Source organism: Phalangium opilio, unplaced genomic scaffold, assembly GCF_054372755.1.
Source record: "Phalangium opilio isolate 3A_F unplaced genomic scaffold, DU_Popi_V2 ptg000038l_1, whole genome shotgun sequence".
NCBI classification, from domain to species: Eukaryota; Metazoa; Arthropoda; class Arachnida; order Opiliones; family Phalangiidae; genus Phalangium; species Phalangium opilio.
This window is the reverse complement of record NW_028324161.1, coordinates 2625746-2641419: the sequence shown is the minus strand read 5'-3', so window position 1 is coordinate 2641419 and position 15674 is coordinate 2625746. Positions and strand designations below refer to the sequence as shown.

At 39.2% G+C, this 15674-nt stretch overlaps 1 protein-coding gene across 1 annotated transcript in view; it reads right to left on the bottom strand.

Annotated features, from left to right (window-relative positions):
• The window catches only part of LOC149682639 (uncharacterized), a 32170-nt gene extending 29917 nt beyond the window's left edge, over nucleotides 1–2253 (bottom strand). Inside the window, exons 1-3 of the mRNA XM_089834297.1 lie at nucleotides 1502–2253; nucleotides 1070–1442; nucleotides 795–1010 (exon numbers count right to left, since the gene is read on the bottom strand). Of these exons, the coding sequence (XP_089690423.1) occupies nucleotides 795–1010; nucleotides 1070–1413 (560 nt within the window). The 5' untranslated portion in view covers nucleotides 1414–1442; nucleotides 1502–2253. The remainder of the gene's footprint in view (nucleotides 1–794; nucleotides 1011–1069; nucleotides 1443–1501) is intronic.
• Nucleotides 2254–15674: the final 13421 nt, after the last annotated feature.

Here is a 15674-nt window from a genome sequence, read left to right as displayed (position 1 = left end):
TAGCAGGATATGTATAAGCAACTTAAGCAAGAATCTATATACTCTAGCTGTTAGGGCAAGGAAAAAGTGTTGAACATAACTTCATAATATGTCAAGCCTTTTCGGTTTCGGTACTAGTCTATGACTAATGAGTCTGCCATAAAGCTTCAAGAGGTTATGGAGAAAGCCTTATTTTGCTACTTCCCCGTTTTATGAACTCCTGGTTACGTTTTAGCTAGTACCATGAGTTAATAATATGCTAGGTCCTTCAGGCAATTCATTTTTATACTCCCGCGTTTTCTCCCGGGCCGCCGGCTTCCCAACTATATGCGACACTCTGCGGCCGCCACTTGAACCAAGGAGGATCTGCTTGAACGAAAATTTTATTTACCGTTCTTTCCGGTTTTTCCCCGGAAGTGCGTGCAGTGGGAGCTAACGAATGGTATTAGAGTTATTTAAGCAGCCGAATATTTCATTCAATAGTCGGAAGCCTCGGATCTCTGTTAATTAAACAGTCCAGACCTAACTCGATGGATTGGATTTTTTAATTCGCAATGGGATCGTTCTCTAATTTTTGAGACAAATGTATTTTAAACAGAACGGCATTATTCAAGGAAATTAGATCAAAACAGACAGAAAAGAGGGAGTTTTTTCGACAAGAGAGAGCGCAACATTCGGATTTTTTTCCCGCCTCCCCCTTCCCCGCACGAAGTTGGAAGAAATCGATGGATGCACTACGCCTATGGAGTCTGAGTAACTTATAGGGAGCTAGCATATTATTAACTCAGGTTAGCACGTATAAAAATGTTACCAACTCGGTATCATCGTTGATTTTCTCATGAAATTCGTCTCGAATCTCTTGTAATATCTGATCCTGTGTCCAGGACTTTTTAAAGGTCATCGCATCCACAATAAGTCCGGCTTTATGCAACTCAAGTTTCCTAGATCCTTTTGGCACGGTCTCACAGCTAGGACCATCTAAGAGAACCGCCTCTTTTTGAAAGGAAGCCTCATCCTTTTGGTTTTTCTTCCTGTAAATATTATTTTTCAATTATTCAACTTCTAATATTTAAAACAGTACCATAATTACCTAGCAATACTTTTCCTTGTAGTCTTAGAACTCATCGTAAAATTGAAACTCGGGACTCGCGATACGTGTGACCTTGTCCGTACTTCTGGTGAAGGTTGCTGCCTTGGTACTGGTAAATTATCGAGTTCGCGATTCGTATTAGGCCTAAATACACGTCTTAATTCAGTCCCAATCGCTCCTTCACTTGAATTTCTATCAACGGCATTCCCACGATTTGGTACGGGTAAAGCCGTTACATTAGAATTCAGCGTCTCTAATAGTCTTTCACTTCCGATAGCAATTATACTTTGTAAAGTTTCTCTTAAAACTGACTGATCTAATGTATCTCGTCTATTGGAGTCCATCAGGTTAATTCCTGTACTTCTAGAAATAACTGAAAAACTCTTACAGTTAAGTTTGCTTAGTTAAGTCAAAGATCCAAGACGCAATGACCTTTCTTCAGTATATAGTTGCTAAGCGGTACTGCTCGGTCGCCCTGGTGGAAACTTGCAAAATCGTGGGAAAAAATCTGTTCAACTGCAACCGAAGTTTTAAAGTACGGGTAAACTACATAGCGTGGGAAAGTATTTTTCTCTCTAGGTTCTAAAAGGCTGGTTTGCACGAACCAAATTTCCGAATAATATAGGCTGGTTTTCACTGACCAAAGGTTTCACAAAACCATAAAAAATTCCCGAAAATGTTTCGGAAAGTAACTTAACAAAACGTTAAACTGTTTTCACTGAAATTTGTAGTGTTAGAGAGAGGAACGCGACTGATATATAACTTTACACTTTTTTTATAAAACCTGTAATGCACACATTTTAACATAGATTAGTTAAAATTGTAAGGCGTAGATGTTAACATAGGTTAGTTAAAATTGTAATTAGACCACCTTTGGGCATTGTTCGACGGTAGACCGGCCGGCGCCGCTTACCAGTGTACCTCTCTTTCTTTGCTTAAGTTTTAACCGGTTAAAGTATGACAATACACTGAAAGGTAAAGCTTTCCCCATCCGATTCCATTTCTACCGTGTTTTTCACTTTTCGGTTTATTTGTTTTTACTTTGCGCGACCATCGGAGTGGCCAACCCCTCGACGCAACATATAATTTTATGGTACAACTCATGGTATGGTCAATATAAATATTTTGTACTATGTAAATTTATGTAAATAAGTAAATGGTAAATTAATGATTACAATTTATTATTAGTATTTGAATGATTAACGATAATAAGTTAATTTCGTGAACTTAGAGTGGTAGTTGGTTTTGTTTTGTGCTTGACTATCGAAGTTGTTAGTATTTAAAGGGAGGCCGACGTGGTAAGTCGTCCTTATCCAAGTTTAGGTAAGATGATATAGCCAAGAGAAACAACACAAACCACAAATTTGTCCATTATTGATGTCCATTCCTAAATTATTGATGTCCGTCCCTAAATTATTGATGACCGTTTCTAAATTATTGATGTCCGTTCCTAAATTATTGATATCCGTTCCTAAATTGTTGATATCCGTTCCTAAATTGTTGATATCCGTTCTTAAATTATTGATGTCCGTCCCTAAATTATTGATGTCCGTTCCTAAATTATTGATGTCCGTTTCTAAATTATTGATGTCCGTTCCTAAATTATTGATGTCCGTTCCTAAATTATTGATGTCCGTTCCTAAATTATTGATATCCGTTCCTAAATTATTGATATCCGTTCTTAAATTATTGATATCCGTTCTTAAATTATTGATGTCCGTTCCTAAATTATTGATATCCGTTCTTAAATTATTGATGTCCGTTCTTAAATTATTGATATCCGTTCCTAAATTATTGATATCCGTTCCTAAATTATTGATGTCCTTTCTAAAATTATTGATGTCCATTCCTAAATTATTGATGTCCATTCCTAAATTATTGATGTCCATTCCTAAATTATTGATGTCCGTTCTTAAATTATTGATATCCGTTCTTAAATTATTGATATCCGTTCTTAAATTATTGATATCCGTTCTTAAATTATTGATATCCGTTCTTAAATTATAGATATCCGTTCTTAAATTATTGATATCTGTTCTTAAATTATTGATGTCCGTTCTTAAATTATTGATATCCGTTCCTAAATTATTGATATCCGTTCCTAAATTATTGATGTCCTTTCTAAAATTATTGATGTCCATTCCTAAATTATTGATGTCCATTCCTAAATTATTGATGTAAATTCCTAAATTATTGATGTCCGTTCTTAAATTATTGATATCCGTTCTTAAATTATTGATATCCGTTCTTAAATTATTGATATCCGTTCTTAAATTATTGATATCCGTTCTTAAATTATAGATATCCGTTCTTAAATTATTGATATCTGTTCTAAAATTACTGATATCCGTTCTTAAATTATTGATGTCCGTTCTTAAATTATTGATATCAGGAGCAGATGACAAAGGAGTCTCGGACGCTAGCTTCCATAATGTAGAGGGCAATGGGATCCGCGAACGTCACGGTTATTAACCAAAATCATTACGCCAGTGCCACCTCTCGTAGGAAATTTGAGCTTTATTTTCCAACCAATAGCGTGGCTGCAAAGTCTCGAAAGGAGATCTGGGAAATCGCGTCTGGAGCCTCTCTTTAAAAATACGTATCGTCTGCTTATAATTAGCCTAGGCGTAACGAGTATTAGAGTTAAAAATTGGATTTCAACGGCTTTTTAATCTTTTTTTAAGGCTAAAATTGATAACACTATTAAAAAACTAAAATGTGTTTCAGTTAATTTTTTCTAAATTTCTTCTTGAATTAAATGATAGCTACAAGAGGTTGGGAAAAGAAATCACTCACGATCTTTTAAAGCTCAAAAAGTAAGAGACAGTGATTTCGTTTCCAACCTCTTGTAGCCAAAATACGGAATATTTTGGCCCTAAAACACATATATAACATTGTGTTTCGGCATCTTTTAAAACCTTGCTTTTATCTTTTGAAAACCCGACCCCAATCATTCCAGTGGGCACAAATTGTTAATTAAGCCTTGGCTTACCTGGGGTTCTCTGCTAGTTTGGACTTAATTTGACCCTATTTAGTAGGTTTAAAGTCACAAAATGTAGTCTTATCTTTTATCTTAATACCAACGGTTACAGCTGTTTGAATAAAGTAATTATATTGTGTATATTTATGTCGCGATCGGATAGGACGAACCTCAGTAGCCACCGTTAGTCCGTTATTACAAAAAAATTCCCAGCAGACTTTGGTGCCAGATATAATCCACCAAAAGCATCGTCTGCTATAATGTCTGATAGCGCCTCTATGGCAAACGATACCGCTACAGCTGTGACGTACGCGGGTGCCATTGCCCTCTATATTGTGGAAGCTAGCGTCCGAGACTCCTTTGTCATCTGCTCCTGTTGATATCCATTTTATGTGAATTTTGTCCGAAACGGCGCCCCATAGAATCTTACATTTAGCATAATTCAAAATAAAATTAATCTAAAATAATCGACTTATGTCTTTAAAAGAACACTTCAAAGAACCAGAGCTACGTTCGTATCTACAAAATTACAAAAATATGGTAGACATCTGATGAATAACAATGGTTTATCATATTTATTATACAGTCCTTTGAATTAAAAAATAAGCCATTTAAAGTAATGTTCAATAAAATAATAAGATATACTGACCTATCATTATTTTATTCACGCTAATATACGAACTTACGATTCATCGTTCAAATAATTACTGTTTCCACTAAAGCAGAACTTAAAAAATCTTATTAAAATACTCAAGCTCCCAAAGATAAATTATTGTCATAAATTATTAATCTACCAGTAAGATTGTTAATCTATTTATTTTAATAATGCTGGGAAAGGCGGGTTATTATTGCGGCAGAGTAATCTAAAGGCTACAGCAGGGCCTCAGACCTGGCTTTAATTGTTGTTTTGGCCGAGACTTAGTATAATCTAGCGAAATCGATGAATTTATAAATTATCGGCTAAATCCTACATTTAAATAATTTTGTATAAAATTATAATTGAGTTTTACTTACGACAAATATTGATATCAGACCTAATAGCCCAGGACTTTTAGGGTTTGACTTAAAACATTTGAACATAAAGATGAAAATTGGTACATGTGTTGTTTTTGACCCAACAAAAAATATACTAAAAGTCCCCTGCTGCAGAGCGCGAGCTTTCGACGCCATCTTGGAAAATGGCCACCGGGAATACCAGCTACAATCTATGGCACACTCTTCTTCAAAAATTATGAAAATTGGAACACATTATGACTGGAACCACATAAACATCATGGCAAAATTTTACATCTCTGTGTTCAATAGTTTGGTCGCCATATTGGAAAATGGCCGTCATGAATGCTAGGTACAGTATATTTTACCATGTTGTTGGAAAATTATGAAAATTGACAGGTATAATAATCAGAGGTGTGTGAACCTCATAGTAAAATATCGAAGCCATTAATCAGATAGTTTGGCCGCCATGTTGGAAAATGGCCGCCATCAATGTCATTTAGATACATTATATGGTTAAAAAATTATGAAAATTGGTAATAATTAGGTTGAAGACCGTCTTAACATGATACTTGAATATTGAAGACGTGCTACTGATAGTTTAGGCACCATCTTCGAAAATGGCTGCCGGAAATGCTTAATATATTTCAAATATAAAAATCTTTTCGAAATTCCTTTTTTGAATAGATGATTTTCATTAACGTAATAAACAACAAAAAATGGCCATCTCGAAGTTGAAATTATCGACGCCATCTTTAAAAATGGCCACACGAAAATTATTGCCCTAAAATCTGAAATAAAAGTTATTCAAAGCTGTTATTCTCAACATGTTGACTAGAGAATATTATTTAATATGGGGTTTGTACATTCTAGTGTTGTTTAAGATTAGATTTTAGACAAATCTCTAATATTTCATTCATATTTCAATCCTGAAGATTTTTTCATAATAATTGCATGTCAGAGGCCTGGATTAGGCGCTAGACCTAGCTGGGGCCTTATCAGCACCCCTCCCCGTCATATTCCAAATTGAACCTGCGGAACCGCCGTTATGGCACAAGGGATCGGCCAGCCGGCCCGAAAAACGCCACTTGAGCAGGTGACAGAAGCTGGACACCGTCAGCGGAAAGCCCAGTCAGGAGGTCGTCGGTGACAGGGGAGGATTAAGGCAGCAGAAGGCTCGAGTTCCCTCCAAGCACAACAGTGCCATACGGCCCAAACAAATAATTCATCCGTGACCCCGAGAGGGTTGCTAATAGCGGGGGCGAGCCAAGGCAACACCTGGGCGGGGGTGGAGCGGCCTAGCAAAACCTTGACGGAACGGTCTGAACCAAGGGTGAACCCAAGGAACTGCCGAACCGTCACACTGAACTCGGGCCCCCTCCGCCACAAGTCCTTTGAGATACAAAGGTTAAGAGAACACTTCTTTCATTTACGTGCTGTACCTGGGTGTGGTTATGATAAGGCGTGGTTTAAAGTAATGACAAATAAACATCATCTTACAAATTCGTTGCGCTTTTTTTAATGACCATATTGCATCTAAGGAAGCCATAGCTGCTGCCGAAGAGAGATTTCTTTTCGCTTTTTTAAGGTGATAATTGACACGTCACGCTTCAACTATGTAGATATTACACGTATAATGGAACCGTTGGCACACTTACTGTAAAGTCCTCATTTTATCTCGCTAAGCTTCATCCAACAACCGACGCCGCTAAACGACATTCTTTCCGAGCGTTTCTTCAAGTCCAACAATAGCTAGGAAACGATTTAATCCCGACCGGTGGGGATTGGTTCGCGATCGCGAAAGTCGAAGACCCATTCACACCATTCTCCTTCCGACATCAGATAAACTTATAACATTCATTATTTGTACCTGCAGTCTACAGAACATTATGTATACGTAGTATTCGATGAGGCTCTTAGTTTGACCCGAGCTGTAGTAGTGGCTGGAGTTTTCGCTATCGTATCTGTTAAAGTTTAATAATTCACCGAGTTTCAAACAAGCATTTTATTCAAGCAGTCTAACAAGAGTGATTTTACATTATAGTTAAACCCTACTCGATAACTCCCATGAACCGGAATACGCCCCCTTTTCGTCGAGATAAAAATATATAAACAAACTTCTTGTCCACAATGTAGTGTTGTCAATTAATACTAAAAAACTACGATAACATATAACATCTTTCTTTTTCCCTAATTACGTTTAATTAACTTTGGTCAGGTAAATTCGACCCTCCTTGATATCTTGTGGGCGGTTGTCTTATCCGTCCCGATCTGGTTACTGTTGGCCAGGAGTGGTTCTCTCCTTGACGCAGCGAAAACGGAGCTATTCGATTGGGTGGGCCAGTGTGTGGCGGTGAAGACGTTATTGTTGGAATATGATGTGCTAGTTGTCCCGTGCCATCACTGTTCAGCTGGTCCTCGTCGATGAGTATATCTTGCATTGTTGTCCTCGGCATTCCAGCTCGGCATGAGGACATTTCAGGTTGGGATGACTGTCCTTGACCAATTTTAGTTTCGGCCCCTTGTAGCGAATTTAATTAAGTTTAATTTAGAATTGTTACTTTAGCTTTATATTTAAGCTTAGTTTAATGGGCGCTACGTTTAATATTAAACTAGGTGGTCCGGGTAGCTCGCGTCAATTGCACTATTGGGTTGAGCGAGATAAAAAACTAAAACAAGTAACGGCAGTTGTCTAGGGGTTTTCATGCATTAGATGTGTAAGCTTAGGTTAAGACAAGGGAACTTAAATTGTGTTGCCAATTAACCAATATATTTAATTACCAGAGTCAATATTTTTAAATGATTTGAACCAACAAATTGATATGACAATAATAAAATAACAGGCACATTAGGCCGTATAAAATAATAGGCACATTAGGCCGTATAAAATAATTGGCACATTAGGGCGTTGAAAATAATAGGCGCATTAGGCCTTTGTAAATAATAGGCACATTAGGCCTTTGTAAATACTTAGGCGCATTAGGCCTTTTAAAATAATAGGCGCATTAGGCCTTTGAAAATACTTAGGCGCATTAGGCCTTTTAAAATAATAGGCGCATTAGGCCTTTTAAATTAATTAGGCGCATAAGGCCTTTAAAAATTAAACAGGCGCATAAGGCCTTTAAAAATTAAACAGGCGCATAAGGCCTTTAAAACTTAAACAGGCGCACGAGGCCTTTAGATATTACATTGGCTCATAAGGCCTTTAATGGTTGAGAGCGCGTTCATTTCGAGCCGCGTTAGCAAGTTCCGATAGTTAAAGTTTTCACATTACCGTGAGTCGGTCTTGAAGAGAGCGGGGTGCCAGAGTTTAAGAACTCTTGGAGGTTAGCGGTTTTCTCCAACTTCAGTGGTGGCTCCAAGTCTGATCAGTCGGTCAGGAATCAAGAAAAGTATATCTCTTAGGTCTTTGTCCTTTGGTTTTATACCTGACCTCTAGTAGGTACCAAAGGGGATCCCGTGGACGCAATGTGCGCCCACCACACGTTACAAGTGGTACCAAATTAACATCGCCTTTGCCTAAGTTCTCGTGAAAGTAATCACTATCCTTAAGTTTGTTTTCCGTTCTTTCATGATAAGGCTTAAGCTGGGAGACGTGATAAGTCCCATATAGCACCTTTTTACCATCCATAGTTGCAAGCTTGTAACTATGGGAGCTAAGCTTCTGAAAAACACGGAAAGGACCCTCATATCGGTCAGCTAACTTAGCGGCGAAATCTTCAGCCGCCTTGGAGATAAAATGCGATTTTTTTAACACTAGATCGCCCTCCGCCAACTTCATATGCCTATGATGCTTATCATAATAGGACTTTAGCTTCAGTTGAGCCTTGTTAATATTGGTTCGAGCTATCTCAATGGCTTTTTGTACCTTAGGTATAACTCTGAGACCATAACATTTTTGAATATCTTCATTAAGATAATCATTAGGATCTTTATTCAAAATCACATTAGCGGCGGTCTTAATTTCCCGCCCAAACATCAACATGGAGGGGCTAAATCCAGTTGACTCCTGTACTGCACTCCTGATCGCCATAGCGAACTGTTGCAGCCCCAAATCCCACTCCTTCTGATTGTCCCCCACAAATGAGGACAACATAGTACCGATTGTACGATTGGTTCGTTCAAAAGGATTACTTTGTGGTGAATACACCAAAGTAAACATCTGCTTAATTCCCAAAGTTTTTAGGACATTGCTCATAAGTTTGCCCGTGAATTGCTTACCATTGTCCGAAACAACGGTTGATGGCAAACCAAACCTGGCAAACACATCGTCGACAAGGTGTTTAATAATTGGCCTCGTAGTGGCCTGACGAAGGGGAAATATCTCTACCCACTTAGTGAGGGAGTCGGTAATTACTAAAATATATTTGAATCCCCGTTTACTTCGTACAAAAGGTCCTTTAATATCAATAGATATTACCTCAAACGGCTCAGCTATATCGCTCGGCTTCATTAGACCGGCGGGTAGCTGAGGAGACACCTTGTTTTTTTGACAGATGATGCAACTTTTGTAGTACTTTATTACATCAAGGGTGAGACCATCCCAATAAAATTGGCTTCTTACCCTGTTTAAGGTCTTTTTGGTTCCAAAATGCCCTGAGGACGGGAGGTCATGGCAAATATGTAAGACATGGGGCTTAAGGGAGGGGGGGTACCAAGATTCGGAAACTATCCCACCCATTACTAAGCATTTTTCCAAAATCTTTATATAAAATATTTTCTCTCATTTCACAATGAGGAGCTGCTTTTTCAACATAGACAAGTAAGTCTTTATCAGTGGGTAAAATACCCTTTTCTACGAATAACCTAAGGGGTCCTATTTTAGGATCTGCAACTTGACTTTCTATTATTAAATTTTTATCAAAGATTATTTGCTGCGTGACACCCGAAATACTGGATATCTTGCCTTCCTGTAAGGGTTCCCCTACTTACCCATTCTGACCTTCGTTTTCGTAGATACGCGAGAGGGCATCCGCTACGGCATTGTCCTTCCCCGGTACATGAATTACATTGAAGTCGAACGCCTGAAGTCTGGTATTCCACCGAGAGAATTTCCCAGTTGGGTCTGGTGCTCGGTGAAGCCAGCGTATAGCGCTATGGTCAGTATAGACCTCAAACTTAGTCCCTTCTATATATGGTCGAAATTTTTCAACCGCGAAGACTACTCCTAAAACTTCACGTTCGGTCGTAGAGTAACGACGTTCGGCTGTGCTTAATGATTTGCTTGCATATTGAATAACATGCTTTTTGCCATTAATTACTTGGGACAAAACAGCTCCTAAACCTACATTATCTTTAAGGGTGTTAAACGCGACATCTTGTTTCTCCGTCCATCGCCACTGGACGTCTTTGTGCAGCAAATTATTCAGCGGGCTCGCCACTCTCGAAAAGTTTTTAACAAAACGGCGATAATAAGACGCCATGCCTAGAAATCGGCGAAGCTGTCTTATGTTTTTCGGTATCGGAAAGTTTTTCATAACTTCCGTTTTATCTGGGTCTACCATAAGTCCCTCGTGGGAAACTATATGTCCCAAAATTTTGGCTTTTTAGCCATATCGTAGTATACGATAGGCTCTTAGTTTGACCCGAGCCGTAGTAGTAGTAGTGGCCGGGGTTGTCGCTTCGTTATCGTCAGATTTTAGCTTAAAAGGAACTTTATATTACCACAACCCACCCATAGGGGTTACTGGGCTCGGTTAGAGATTTAATTATAATTAAAATTTTTTCAGGTCAGACCCGGGAATCGAACCCGGGTCTCTGGCGCCATGGGCAGATATTCTACCAACTGAACCATAGAGAGTTGATAGAAACCTCGAGTTTTTTATTATTTATTCTTATCTCTAAAATGTCGGGTTGATGTGGGGTGGGGTACCTCTTAATCTGTGGGGTCGGAAACTTTTCAATTTTTATCTGTGGGGTCGGATACTTATGAATTTGTATGTTTGGGGGTTTTATAATTATTTTCTTTTTATGTATGTGCTAATTAAATAGATAACGATTTTCCCCGTTTGCTACCGCGCTCCTCACGTGTTTCGTTCTCGTTCGGTAGCCATCGTCAACTATGTTATGTTTGACTGGAACGTTTTGGCGGTTAATTCAAATGTGGGTTTAGATAGAGCTAACATAGTGTTAAATGAGCGTTATGCGTTTGATCATTTTGGCATTGCTAAAGGTAATTCGAGGGGATAATCACTAAAATGCGTAATCACTATAACTAAACTATCTCTTTCAAAAGTTTCTGGGCATAAGTCCTTGTTAGAAATTTATAAGATGCGATAAGTGTGCATCGGCATAAGTCTATGTTGTAAACTCATCGAGGGGATTATCACTAAAAACTATCTGTTCTTCGATTCGCCGGAATATTAGAATTACAGTAAATTTATACGGTTATAATTTAATCACTGTTTAGAGTAGGGAATCGAGGGGCTATTCACTTTGATTTTATGCACGGTAAATCATTTAAGCATTGAAAAAGATAGCGCTAGTCACTCATTATGGTAAGTTATAGAGGGGTTATCCACTCATTAGGGTAGGGTATAGAGGGGCTATTCACTCGTACGATATGGCTACTATTACGAGCCCTTGGGCCGTCTTGTTGTTTACAAAATTGCGTTTTCGACGCTTTAATGGTCAGACCGGCTTTCATTAACCTGTTAAAAACCTCCTCGAGAACTTTGAGGTGAGTGGGGAAGTCGCTTGAAGCAATGATTAGATCATCCAAGTAAGCACATACTCCGGATGTCGCCATATCCAAGAATAAACTATTTACCATGCGCTGGAAGGTAGCGGGCGCATTTGTTAACCCGAACATCAAAATCTTCGGTCGGAATAAACCTCTATGGCACACAAAAGCGGCGTAATCGCGATGCGCTTCATGTAATGGCACCTGCCAATATCCACTCCTCATATCGAGGGTAGTTATAAATTTCGGTTTAGTTATCGATTCTAAGATATCGTCGATCCTAGGGAGGGGGTATGCATCCCGACGAGTTACAGAATTGAGCCCCCTATAATCATTGCACATACGCCAATGACTTTTATCCTTTTCTCTCTGAAAGAAATCTTCCTTTTCAAAATCCAAAATATCATCTTTCTTTCCAACCAATAACAGGGGCTACAACTTGGTTCTATTAGATCTTGTTCCAACATCTCATCGAGAATGTCGTCTATAATGGCACGTTTTGCAGGAGCAAATCTATAAGGTGCTTTTGAAATGGGGAGACTATCTCCAACATCGATATAATGTTCGATAATGTTAGTACGGCCCGGTTTGGTTGTAAATATATTTTGATATCTATGGACTAGGGATTCCAAGGATTGGCGTTGTTGGTCGTCTAAAGGAGCGTTTGATAAGGCTTTATTTATGCCGTCGGTATCTATGTCTTCCAAAGCTAAGGTAGACAAGTGGGGTTGACCCTTACACGTAAGTAAGGTAACTTAAAAGATAGACTATTGGATAAACAGTAGTTATTTTTCCCGAAGTCCACTACCAGACCAACATGGCCAATAAAATCTCTCCCTAAAATGCAGGGATGTACTAAATTAGATACATAAACGGCTTCAAACTCCATCTGTGTTCGGGGCAAACAAATAGGAATAGTAACGGACCCCGAAGTGGCTAATAAGGTATTATCGCTCTGACGCAACGCCAAATTTTGATTTTTGGTTATATAACCTTGGCTTTCTAAAATTGGTTTTAACTGACTATGTATTAGAGTATTGGTGGACCCATTATCAAGTAGGGCTAGACACGGGGTGGATCCTAAGTAAATATTGAGAAAATCTTGGTTTCCCACTTTAAGAAGTTGCGCTGGTTTAACAGAAAATGGCCCCGTGCCATCTACATTTTGATCTATTGGGAATTGTTCGCGGCCGGCGCCGCGGGTGCACTGGACCCGCCCGCTCCGTCGTTTCCCTTCGGCGGCTGATTTTTGTAAGGACAAAAGGGTCTAGTATGCCCTACCCTATTGCAGTGATGACAAGTGTAGTCTGGATTATAGTAGGACCTACTGCGTTGCGAATTAGGGTTATGTGGCGGATTCTTGGGTGCACCTACATTTGTCTGGGGTGGCGGAAAACTACGCGCTTGGGTATTTTCATTTGTTGACCCACGATTACTATTGTTTGTCGGGCCTCGATAGCTTCCGTTTCCGGTAGACCCTTTAAAATTTTGCCTATCCCTAACTTGGGTAGCATTACTGTTAGGGGCAATTTTGGTTTCAGAACGATTTTTCTTATTTACTGATCGTTCTACCGCAGCAGCGTCATCCAATAAATCCCTAACATTACTAAAATCTTTGGTGGTTAAATAGGGGTGGATATCTTCCCTAATGTTACGCAATGTTATGCGGACTTCTTCTTCATCCGACATTGGACTGTGAAGTTGCCTAATTAATTTCTGTAAGGCATCCGCATATTCGTACATCGTTTCCTGGTGTCTCTGCACGCGATCATGAATCCGATCCCTAATGACATCATCATTCGATTTTCGCTGAAAACGAGAAGTGAATGAAGCTTCAAACTCATTATAAGACCTAAATGGTTGGTTATCATAAAACCAATCCAATGCCGGACCATCAAATAAAGACGGCATCCACTGATCTAAAAATATGTCATCGGGTACTTTGTTTGTCAAACGCATTTGCTTTACTTTCCGAAGAAAATCCTTCGGCCCAGGGTCGGTGGGTCTCCCATGATAACAGGGCGTAGGCAGGGGGTTTGAGTATAAAAACGGTACTCCCGAAAGTAATCGGTGAGAGGAACTAGCCGCATTCATCCCACTAGTATTTGTATTTTGACTTACTACGCAAGCCTGAGAAGGAGGGTTCAAAGAGCCGAAGGGGTTGTTTGAGGAAACGAGGGCCGGTGCATTACTATTCGGTATAATGGGGTTTGCTCCCGTTGTACTATGGTTACCTGGTACGGGTAGACTAGGAACGGTAGAGTTATTTACGACAGGCGCAACGGGTGCCAAAGGGGGATTTTGAATAGGCATGGCATTTGGAACCGAAAAAGCTACGTTATTTGGCGATAAATTAGCTTGCATTTGATTTAAGGCAATTTGCATCTGCTGTTGTTGCCTAGTTACCTGAGTCAACTGATCTATTAAATTTTGTAACAGCGTAGCAGGAATAGTTACACTTCCACTACCATTAGCCGCCCCATTAACTACAGATAAAGCAGGACTCAAAGGAGTGGCAGCAGCCCCACCTGACGGCATAACTGAAGTACCAACATTAACCTGAACACCAGAGTTACCCTGAGGATTACTTATACCAGCAGTACTATTTGTGTTAGCATTTAAATTAATTAACGGGTCATTATTGCCCATTGATGGAGTTGGCGAAACGTTCTAGAGCCTGGTGGGGTACGAAACAAAGCCATGGCTTCAGAATTAATTTGATCTATTCGCTCAGTTCGATTAATATATCGAGAAGCACGAGAACTACGACAAATAGCTATATCTATGTCATCAAAACGACTATATATGTTCATTAAAACTAGTCTTAAGTAAAAAAATAAATAAATATTATCATGCAATAGATTAATTAATAAGATTAATTAACATCCCGGACGGACCCCCAATTTGTAGCGAATTTAATCAAGTTTAATTTAGAATTGTTACTTTAGCTTTATATTTAAGCTTAGTTTAATGGGCGCTACGTTTAATATTAAACTAGGTGGTCCGGGTAGCTCGCGTCAATTGCACTATTGGGTTGAGCGAGATAAAAAAACTAAAACAAGTAACGGCAGTTGTCTAGGGGTTTTCATGCATTAGATGTGTAAGCTTAGGTTAAGACAAGGGAACTTAAATTGTGTTGCCAATTAACCAATATATTTAATTACCAGAGTCAATATTTTTAAATGATTTGAACCAACAAATTGATATGACAATAATAAAATAACAGGCACATTAGGCCGTATAAAATAATAGGCACATTAGGCCGTATAAAATAATAGGCGCATTAAGCCGTTGAAAATAATAGGCGCATTAAGCCTTTGGAAATAATAGGCGCATTAGGCCTTTTAATTTAATTAGGCGCATAAGGCCTTTAAAAATTAAACAGGCGCATAAGGCCTTTAAAAATTAAACAGGCGCATAAGGCCTTTAAAACTTAAACAGGCGCATGAGGCCTTTAGATATTACATTGGCTCATAAGGCCTTTAATGGTCTTGAAGAGAGCGGGGTGCCAGAGTTTAAGAACTCTTGGAGGTTAGCGGTTTTCTCCAACTTCAGTGGTGGCTCCAAGTCTGATCAGTCGGTCAGGAATCAAGAAAAGTATATCTCTTAGGTCCTTGTCCTTTGGTTTTATACCTGACCTCTTGTAGGTACCAAAGGTAGGCGCAATAGAATTCAAGGGGCATGGTTCTAGTATGACCACGAGGGTCATGCTCGATGGTCACGTGACCCAAAGCCATACATGATTGGCTGTATTAAAGTTTCCCATGCACTCCGTTGGATCCGCACATCCTACATGGTAAAGTCACCACCGCGCATCTTTGGGCTTAATTAGATTTTAATGCCCACGATTTCCATCGCGCACAAGCTTTGAACTTTTATTGCCGAGTCGCCATCGCGCACAAGCTTTGAACTTTTATGGCCGAGTCGCCATCGCGGACACCTGGGTTTAA